Source organism: Triticum urartu, chromosome 3A, assembly GCF_056163025.1.
Source record: "Triticum urartu cultivar PI428250 chromosome 3A, HENAU_Tu73, whole genome shotgun sequence".
Lineage (NCBI taxonomy): Eukaryota > Viridiplantae > Streptophyta > Magnoliopsida > Poales > Poaceae > Triticum > Triticum urartu.
This window is the reverse complement of record NC_141875.1, coordinates 622,604,172-622,614,806: the sequence shown is the minus strand read 5'-3', so window position 1 is coordinate 622,614,806 and position 10,635 is coordinate 622,604,172. Positions and strand designations below refer to the sequence as shown.

Genomic DNA, 10,635 nt, shown 5'->3' with positions numbered 1-10,635 from the left:
CTTTAGGTATATGAAGAATAGTATTTAAGTGAAGGTCAGGGTCTGGGGTGTGAATAGCCGAATGACCAATGTGTTCAATAACCATACCTGAACCACTTATAGTATGAATCTGCTTGTTGCCGGTGTAGCGGGCACGCATGGTCAGCTTCTCTAGATCACCCGTGATGTGGTCTGTGGCACCATTGTCCAGGTACCAGTTGGTGTCTACCCCGTATTGTGGAGCTGCAAGGTTGGCCGACTTCTCCTCCAGACCCTGGTAGGACTCGTCATAGCGTTTCCAACACTTCCATGATGGGTGGCCCATCTTCTCGCAGATCTGGCACTGCACCCCGGGAGTAGAGGCATGGTAGCTGTAGTTGCCTCCGCTGACGCCGTTGTGGCCGCCGCCGTGTCCGCTGCCACCCTCGCGACCGCCTGGCTTAGAGTAGCCACGGGCGTGATCACTGCCATTGTCGCCTTTGCTTGCGGCCACGATCACCTCTCCCGCCATCGTTTTTGGTGAAGCGGCCTCGAGTGGCAGCATTGGCAGAGGACAGCGATCCTCCACCAAGGAGATTCATCCTTGTCTCAAAGCTGAGCAGCTGCGAGAACAGCTCGGCCACGGTGACTGGTTCCACCCAGGAGCACATGGTGGAGACCACGGGATCGAAGTCTTCATCGAGCTCGGCCAAGATATGGGAGACGATGTCCTCCTTGTCCACCTTCTTCCCTGCAGCGATCAGCTCATCGCAGAGGGAACTGATCTTCCCGAGTTGCCCTTCTGCAGATTGGCGAGGGCGATCCTGACGTTGATGGTGTGAGCACGAGTGTGAGAGGCAACGATCCCCTCCATCGTGTTCCAAAGCTCTGCCAAGGTGTGGCATGATGCAACCTAGATGGCCATCTCACGAGGAAATGTTGTCAGAAGATAGGAGAAGACTTGTTGGTCTTGCGCACACCAGTTTCGAAAGTCAGGGTTCGGCGCCTTCGCCGTGGTCTTGCCATCAGATGAGGCCACCTTAATTTCCATGGGTGGTGCCGGTTGGTCGACGTTGAGGTACTTTGCCATCTACGCTCCCTAGATGGGCTTCTCGGTGGCGGCGTGAACAAATGGAGAGGAGGGGAAGAAACTTGGGATGTGTTTGGTTGCCTGCATACGCCTCGACTAGGCCCGCGCGGGAAGAATCCGGCCTGTTTTGTTGCGTGTATACACTGTTGGGCCTGCATAGCATGGAACTTATAGCATCTCTGGGCCTGGCTCGCTGGAAACGCTCAGATCGGCAGTTTCTTGCGAGTAAGGCAGAGGCGAGCGCAAGCGAGCGGGCCCTTGCACGAGCGGAGACGGGAGGGATGCGAGGTGATTACGTGAGGTCTTCTTCAACCTCGAGTAAGCTTCTATCTAATCTCCTATCTTGTCCCTCTGATCTACACAACAGTGTTTCGATTTGAGGTAAGCTCTACACGAAAAAGATGCACCTCGATGCTACGGTTTCATTTAGGCGATCGGTTCATAGTTTCATCGGCCGTAAGTTCTTAATTTCGTGTTCCTGTTTGGAGCTATTCTGGACGAATTTTGTTAGATTCGTCGCGCACGATCGATCATTTGAAATTTCCTTTGACCAGCAGTCTAATCTCTGATTGCTCTGATACCATATAAGAAAAGAGGCATGGAAGCGTATACAATCTCTGCTTGAACGCGTTCATGTTATATAGCAGGAAAAGGATTACAATTGGCGCAACATGTTACTAGGCTTTGCTCTACTCCAAGCTATACATGGATAAGATCAACCCTTAGCTAACAACCCGCTACATACATATTACACGCACGCACATAGTACAGCCCTGACAACATGTCACATTGCACCAACCTATACAATTTCACAAGCCTATCATCTAACAGTGCCGCCACGCCTCCGCCTGCTGGTCTGTATCAGCGGTGCTTCCTAATCCATGATGAGCACAAACGTCAACAGTTGCAGTTGTGCAAGCAAGCGAGATTTGATGGATTCTCCTCACCGGATCGTATAAGACGAGCGTCGTTGAAAGAAAGAAACATCTTGTGGTGCGCCTCTAGCGCGAGCCACAGCCACTGCTTCAGGAGGGTACGTGGCCGATACGCATTGCTCGAGCGATCTACTTTCCGCTCCACACTCCACACTGCAGTTGCTCGTCATGTGGTAGCAGTGGACCCGACGCATTGACCTGGCTAAGCTACCTCCAACGCCCACAGCGACCGAGCGAACCATATACCAGTACACTACCACCTCGTTCCAGAAGCACGCCATTAATGATTAATCTCCCACGCGGCGTGCCAACTGGAAACCCCAACCTATTTTTCATCAAATGCAGCCCTCCAACACTACGCCACGATGACAAGCGGGACCCGGCGAGCAGAAGCGCCGTCTGGCCCACAGCGCAGCGAGGGTCACGCACGGCAGCGTCAATGCTAAAATGGTCGTGCACGGAACCTTTCCGTATGAGAGCGCGCAGAGAGAAAGCGGTCAGCTCAACTGCCAACCAGACACCCTACGCAAAACCCCACCGCCGCTGACGCCGGGCCCCACCCGCTGTCCCCCTCCCCCGCCTCCAGGCTCCAGCAATCGCCTCGTCATAAGAGAAAAAGCGGCAGCGCCAATGGCATCTGGTGCCGCCCACCTAGTAGTGCTGGCCTCGTGTGCCTCCACCACTCGCCACCTCGTCGCCTCCGCCCCCGCCTCGCCATGCCCGCCGGCGTGCTGGCCGCAGTGCGCTGGTCCACCGCCTGCTCGGCGCTGCTCAACGCCGCCGCCGCGTCCACCGGCGCGGCCGTCGCGGGCCTCGCGCTCCGGGACCGCTGCGGGGGCGCGCTCGGCCCCGCAGCCGCCGCCGCGTCCGCGGCCTCCGCGGCGAGGCTCCTCGCGTCCGCCGTGGCCGGGTTCGCGCAGGGCCTGGCGGCCAGCGCCATCGCCGCCGGCGCCATCGGGGCGCACGTCGACAGCGACCGCGACCTCCGCCATCTCTCGCGGGTAAGCTGCCCAGAGCAATGCGGCCTCGCCCTCGAGCTAGTTACACCTCGGTTACAAACCAATCAATGCCGAAATCGTGCAAAAAACAATATTATGGAAAAATGGATTTTGGGAGCCGCTTTATTTGTAACTCAATGGTAACAGCAATAATGTCATGTTCATGGCCAATATTTTTGTTCTGTGCTTCTCGAAAAGGAAAGAGTTTTTATTTTTTTTGCAGGAAATAGAATTACCTGATTAGTTTGTCTCAACTCACTTAGCTAAACTAGAAGTGTACTGCCACAGGCCGACAATATGAGAAACTGTCACAATATGTAGCCAAATTGGGAGGGGGGCATGGTCAGAATAGGTGATCTTGTTGGATTCGGCCGGGTCAATTGCGACCGGCTTTAACATTTCAACATGTTTGGTTCATAGCTGAAATTTGCAACAATTTTTCTGCTAAACTATGGCAAAACCATTAAAATTGTGGCGAAGAAATTGGTTGCTCGAACCTGTGGGAGTGGAACAATCAGTAGCCATACACATCCGCCACACCCAAACATCACTTTATTCTGTCAGCTAGGATATAATAGAACATGCTGACTACTGCGATCATTGGCTTTTGCTCTGTTGAACGTAGTATCACCGCAACCAAGTCCGTCAAATATCGTACCCACCATGACAGAATGAAAGTGAATATCTAGCTAATTTTAGCTTCCTTACTAATTCTTGGTAATGTTAGTTTCATTGATTTATTTGGCTCAATGGCACCACTTCCTTTAAATAAGAGATTTATTGTTGATAGTTTGGCTGCTGCCTCGAAGTGTTAGTTTTAATAACACGATTCATATCCTACTTGGTTTGTAGATGTTCCATAATAGCATTCTGAATCATGACATCACTTACTACTATTTTGTGGACAGCTACGATACAATAGATGGCTTTGGTGGGCAAGGTTTGGGATGGTGATTACAGTGCTCCAATTTGTGCTGGCACTTTATTTGATGTGTATTATTGTAAAGGATTTCTCATCTGGGAAGTCATTGAAGGAGTGTTTTTCAGGTACATTCACAATTACTCCCTCCGTCCCAAAATTCTTGTCTTAGATTTGTCTAAATACGGATGTATCAAGTCACGTTTTAGTATTAGATACATCCGTATCTAGACAAATCTAACACAAGAATTTTGGGACGGAGGGAGTACTAAATTTGTTTAAAGTACAAAGAACTTCTTTATCTAATCTATCCTTGTTCTTTGTGATTAAATTATCTGTATCGTCAAAGACATGTACTGATATACTATAAAAATGCAGTCTTAAATCATTTAGTTTGTTTGGTGCAGGGTTTTTGGGAATTCCTGTGTTATAATTCTACTTTATAATCACTGAGTTATGTTCTGTGAATTTTACCAGGACACGACAAGGACGTCAATGACTGGAAGAACATCTTGTTAATGATTTTTCTTGTTGTCATGTGGGTGGGAACAATAGTCCAATGTGCCACAGGTTCCGATGTATTAAGATGGAGGTCCTTTTATGCAACCCATGATATTGCATGGAGGGCTCACTACAGGGAGGTGTTTGATCATGGCATTCGTGAGGTTTTATGTTGTCTAGGACGGGCGAAGTACTCGTATGTCTCTGGTGCTGAGTGGTATGTTATTTCTGTTGATATTTGGTCAATCTTAGCAACGTTGTCCTTCACCTTGCCAGGAGTGTACTGGAAGATGACGATATATGTGTTGTGGCAAAACTGTTGGGAGATATTATGGCTTATCGTGCATCTGGAACTGGTCATCTTGAGCTCATAGCAGGTTGGTTTTCTATTTACCTTCTCATTTAAAGCACGGTTCTGTTCAATCTTGGTGAATAATTGTGTATTTATCTGTGCTTTGACGTTGTGGTTTCCTGATACTTCTGTTTAGCACCATTATAATTTAGCACTAATATCTGTGACAAATGATTTTTTTCAGGGTTTTCATTGTTGCAGAAATCCAAGATGTCAACAGTTCTTTCAAGAGAGCAAGTGGAAGCTCCTCCTGATCTCATCCAAGAGGCTATTCTGTTTCATCCATTTGCTGAAGCTGCCTATACAGTTGCTTTCTGCATCCTTCACTTGGTCCCATTTCCAGTGTTTTCTGTTATATTGTTGACATATTTTTCCTTGTAGGGTCCGCTACTTGATTTTGGGAGGAATCCTCTTATGTTTCCCTGTGTTTGGCTCAATAGGCAAGGTATTTTAACTCCATGGACTCGTGCTAGGTAAATATTCTAGGTCTTTCTAAATGGCTTTGCAATCAATCATCAGATCATTGTTTGTAGTTTAAAAAATATTATTGTTTGTAGAATTAATATTATACAACTGCTTCTGCCATCTTTAACATTTGGATCATTCATGCCTGCTCAGTTTGGTACTTTGGTGTCCGTTCATTCTTGAGGCCACAAAAACATCAAGTAGTGTTATTTGATCGAGGCCTCAGCGGGGCTCATACGAGTTGGTGCATGTTAGTCCAGTATATATTGGTTCTATTCTTCTCAGAAATGTTTTGCTCTGGATCTGAAGCTAATAGCTGCCTTCAGTCATTTGCATCATTTAATTTGATAACTACATTTTCATCCAGCCGCAGTCTCTTAAACATGGCATCTTGTGGTTTCTCTTGAGTTCAAAAGTAAAGTTTGCAGGATAAAAAAAATTCATTTGCAAATTGAGTTTTTTATGAGATATCTTTTTTCTCTGTTGCATGATGCATAATCAGCTTATAGAACTTTACTTCCTTAGACGACCAATCCTTGAAGGAGATAATTGGTGGAGAGGGCATGCAGCGGCTTTCCTAAAGTATGTCAATGTGCCCCCAGAAGTACTTCGGAAAGGGCGTGTTAGCCAGGTAAATTGGCACATCCACTGGATCAACTTTACAGTTATTTTGTGACAAATCTAAGTTTTTTTCTCTTCTTGCAGACAAAACGTGAGGCTGCCTACTTTGTTATTGTCTTACATAACTTGAGAACAGTAGTCATTGCCATTCGTGGAACTGAGACTCCAGAAGATGTTATAACTGATGGCTTGTGTAGGGAATGCTCTCTTACCATGGATGACTTGGATGGGCTGATCAAGTAACTAACTCTATCTGCATTAGCCTTATCTGTCATACTGAAATTTATCCAGAGTGAACTAAAGTTCCCTTTTGAAATTAGGCTTGTATGTGAAAGAATTTTCTGATCCATATCATCACATAGTTACTGCATAACTGCTTTTGCTGGTTGGATGGTCCTGTGGCCAGTGCTTCATCAGGGCGATTATGTACACCTTTTTCCTCTGGGTTATCAGATGAGCATAAACTCGTTCATTTTCCTTGATGAGTTCGGTTGTTAGCAGTAGGCAGCAAACCGTACTCAAAGACTTGCGTAGGAACTTTGTTCTGTTTGTCTTCTGGTAGTAGAACCTCGTAAATGATTTGATCCGTTGTCTTCTGGTAATAGAGTCTGGGAGTTTACCCTCATATGATAAACTAAAAGGAACTATTTGGAACTCTCCACCACTAGTAGGCTGCCATGAGTGAATCTGTAGGATTTTATCATCACCTAGTGTTTGTCAATGGTCACTCTGAACTCAATTATGAATTTGGCTCTTCATTTACCTTATAAATGGTTTGTTATATTACAGTTCTGATCAGTTGCCCCCTGAAGTGAAGGAGACTGTCCTCTCGTCTTTTCCACACTATGGGCATGCAGGAATTATTGAATCGGCTCGAGAATTGTACACAAAGCTTGAAGGGCAGTCCATTCATCAAGGTTAACATGGAACTAAGTGTAGATTTATCTTCTATGCACACACACACTCACCGTGTTCTTATAAACTAGCACAGTGCAATACAGCAGAACCTCGTATGCCAATAAAAGAAAAGAACACTTCAACCACTGCAATAAATAGCTTGTCTTTTATATTAACCGCTAGCATGGAACCGCCTGCAGATAAGTCAGAGCTGATGACAGCTGGGTTCTTATCTTCGCTGCTCGGAGCTGGATGTGAGTGTGATGGATACAATATTGAAATTGTTGGACATTCTTTAGGAGGTGCTGTAGCTGCACTTCTTGGTATTAGGGTAAGTTAGCTTATATTTGCATGGAATTTATTTCATGCATTTGATTTGTTGATTTGTTATTCAGTCAGCGCTTGATTGGTTATTATTTTGTTTTATAAAAAAATTTACGTCTCGACGCACTAACAGAAAAGACTGTAATATGAAATGTACAAACCTAAGACTATGCCAAAAACCCAGACCACACGCACGAGACTGTGCTCCTAGTTATTGCATTGTTGGCAGCGTCGTGTGCAACCCAGTCTCACCAGACGAAGCCCACATACGCGCATCTGACTCAATCCATGCATGAGCAGCTGCACAACAGACCTTTCCCCCTCAAAAACACAAGTGATGTGTCGTGTTGCGTCTGAACTATTTTGGGTGTCTCTCTTTTCACAATGTGGGTACATGCCCATGAGGCACCAAATCATATCACTTCTATGTTCTTGCAATTGTTAACTGTTGAGTTCACCCTAAATTTATTTTTGACATATTCATGTTTGACAATTAGCCAGTGTTATATATGCAGCTATATAAACAGTTTCCAAAATTACATGTCTTTACTTATGGAGCTGCACCCTGTGTGGATTTCGTGATAGCAGATGCATGCTCACAGTTTGTTACCAGGTGAACTTCAAATTTCTGTACCAGTGAACTTATTGTACATATATTATTTTTTATTACTGGCAAGTGGCAACAGCATTTGATTTTCTGATTAGCTATCTGTTACTTGCAGCATTGTCCACAACGATGAATTTTCCTCAAGATTATCCATGAATTCGGTAATTCGATTACGTGGTGCTGCTATCAAAGCTTTATCAAAGGATACTTCGCCAAATTCTACTAAAGTTGGCAAACTAGTGGGTGGCTTCACGAGCAACAAAAGGCATGATGAACAACACGCTGTGGTTCGATGTGCTTCTTCTGGTGCTCTTCAGACAGTCAGCGATGCAAAGCAAAGTAATGATCAAATCCATGGAAAGAGTGTAATGCATACAGTTAGAGGTGGTGTGTTCCTCTTTGGTCAAGCGATATCTTGCTTGGTAAATACTCCAAAACATAGAATTAGCTCCACTGCGGTAATTAACTATGAGTTGGGACGATCTAGAACAACATTAACCTATAATGGTGAAAATTTGACTGTTGCTTCCCGTGGTGTTCTGGATGGTGCACCTTCTGAAGAACCTAGTGATGCATACAGACATGACAGGTTTCCAGAAGCTGGCTTGGATGAATCCGGAAGTAGTTTCAGGTTACCTCATTCAAATAATGGTGCTGAGCTCTCATCTGCCCCGGATCACACGTGTACAATAAGTTTATCTGAAGGGCAGTCGCCAGATGTGTACCTCCCTGGCCTCATTATTCATATCGTTCCCATAAAGAATGGTACTTCTCCATTGCGGAAGACACTTGTGACTCGTCACAAGAACAAGAGTTATAAAGCATTTATAGCGAATCGGCAGGATTTTATGGACCTTGTTGTGACCCCTCGCATGTTCCTTGATCATCTCCCGTGGAGGTACATCCTCAGAAACTCTCTGTGGAATTTATTAGATCAAAACTCTAGTACTGTACCCGTGTGGAAAGTTCATTGGGTTTAAGAGTTTTTATTTCTTCGCTGTTCCAACTTGGAATGAATGCTGAGCTTACCCCTTTCTAGATTAATTGGATTGAAATTACACGGGGCTAGATCAAAGTAAAAACGTTTAACAAATACTTGTTTGCTAATTACTATGCTTTGGTAGTTCACAGGTTTTTCTGTGACAAAGATAACCGCAGCATTGTTCACCAGTGTGTTTTCTTAATTATATAGTTGATCTACTGCTTTTTAGGTGTCACTATGCCATGCAAAGGGTTATAGAAACACGGAAACGGAACCAGCCCATTCTCAATTCATGCAGTGGAGAGGATTCTGTCTAACTGAATTTGTTAGGCTGGTACAAATGTATCATTATGCAGCTTGGCCTCTTCCTTCTGTACAAATGTATCATTATCCAACTTGACCCCTCACATGTTCCTTGATCATCTCCCGTGGAGGTATGTCCTCAAAATCTCTATACACAGGGAATAAAACTTTATTATGGCAAAACTCTAGTACTCTATTCATGTGGAAAGTTCATTAGGTTTAAGAGCTATATTTCCTTGCTGTTCCAAATGAAGAATGAGTGCAGAGCTTAACCTATTCTAGATTAATTGGATTGAGATTACACTAGATCTAAGTATAAATGTCTAACAAAAAATCCTGTTGGTTAACTACAGTACTATGCTTCCACAATTCGTATTTTTTTTTCTGTGACAAGGATAACTACAGCACTGTTCCCTATTTGCTTTGCAGGTGTCACTATGCCATGCAAAGGGTTATAGAAACACGGAAACGGAACCAGCCCATTCACTATTCATCCACCGGAGAGGATTCTGTCTAACTGAAATCTGTTAGGCTATTCGCAAAAAAAAGAAGGAAATCTGTGACGCTGGTACAAATGTATCATTATTCAGCTTGCCCGCTTCTGTACATATACAAGTTAGGGAGCTATGATCATGTACTCTTCACATGCATAAGCTAGGAAGCTGTAGAAGGAGCAAGGGCCCAAACGAGCCTTGGGTCCATCCTGATGAACGCTACTTGACCTCAGCATTGTTGTATTCAACTTTCCTGATAGCTAGGGCGCGCCCCTCTTAGACATACCATCAGGTCAACGGAGACCAGCATCATTATTTATGACAAGCTTGTAGTATTAAATTAAAGCCTCTGGTGTCAACTTTTGCTTCGAGCACTGTTGTAACTTTGACACCAGCACATGTATGTTTCGCCTGTAAAATCTGAACTACCATGAACTTGTGGATGGAAAATGATAAGTATCCAAGTTGTTATTCTATTCTCTCTGACAAAGTTAAAATTTAACACTGTAAATGTGTCAGCTGGGTCTACATTTTCATGCATCACCATCGTGCTTACCGAACATGTGGAGAAGTGCCATTCTGAACTGTGGAATTTCCTCTTTTTTTTTTTTGCTGTTGCTCGTATTGCGCTTGCCTTGTTTTACATCCATATCAAGCCATTTACGGTGCACGTTGACTTTGTTTGGTGATGCAACAAGGTGTGAGGTGACCTCTGGACCAGGCTGCATGCGCATATGATTGAAGCTCGACGTCCACGGCTGGCAAATATTATTGGAAGCTCCGAGTGAATCAGTGGAAAGTTCCTCTCACTCGAAGCACCAGACCTTCACTCGCTCTCATCCACTTGTGGAGTTGTGGTCATGGGGCTAAGTGTTGTCCTTGGCGATGAGCTGCCTGCATTCAATCCTCTCTGACAGAAGAGATCGAGGGCGAGGAAAATCAAGTAGCAGTATAGTAAGCGTCCAAGTTGCTGCTGGTGTCTGACAGCCAGAAGGTGACGAGGATACAGCCCCAATGACTTGAAATAGACAAAGATTTAGCAGATACCTCATCCTGGCTTATAACAAATGTATGCCGGCCCCAGCAAGTAGCCAAAGTTGCCATGGCCCTTTTAGGCAAGGGGCCCGGCTATCATCATCATTATCTCCTGATAAATAAGCCCCGGAAAGCTGTGGCATGCACCAGATGA

At 45.0% G+C, this 10,635-nt stretch overlaps 1 protein-coding gene across 2 annotated transcripts; it reads left to right on the top strand.

The window, feature by feature from the left end:
• Positions 1-2,602: 2,602 nt before the first annotated feature.
• Positions 2,603-9,925, top strand: LOC125545495 (uncharacterized). Of its 2 annotated transcripts, XR_007300048.2 has the most exons (14): positions 2,605-2,984; positions 3,890-4,028; positions 4,378-4,597; positions 4,678-4,778; positions 4,938-5,059; positions 5,135-5,226; positions 5,744-5,849; positions 5,924-6,078; positions 6,629-6,756; positions 6,937-7,067; positions 7,576-7,673; positions 7,783-8,565; positions 8,879-9,083; positions 9,382-9,925. XR_007300048.2 is itself a non-coding variant. In XM_048709449.2 (13 exons), the coding sequence occupies exons 1-13, from the start codon at positions 2,700-2,702 to the stop codon at positions 9,467-9,469; spliced, it is 2,448 nt and encodes an 815-aa protein (XP_048565406.2). In that variant the 5' UTR covers positions 2,603-2,699; the 3' UTR covers positions 9,470-9,925. The 2 variants fall into 2 exon arrangements, 1 of the variants encoding a protein (XP_048565406.2); XM_048709449.2 differs by lacking the exon at positions 8,879-9,083 and having other exon boundaries at positions 2,603-2,984.
• Positions 9,926-10,635: the final 710 nt, after the last annotated feature.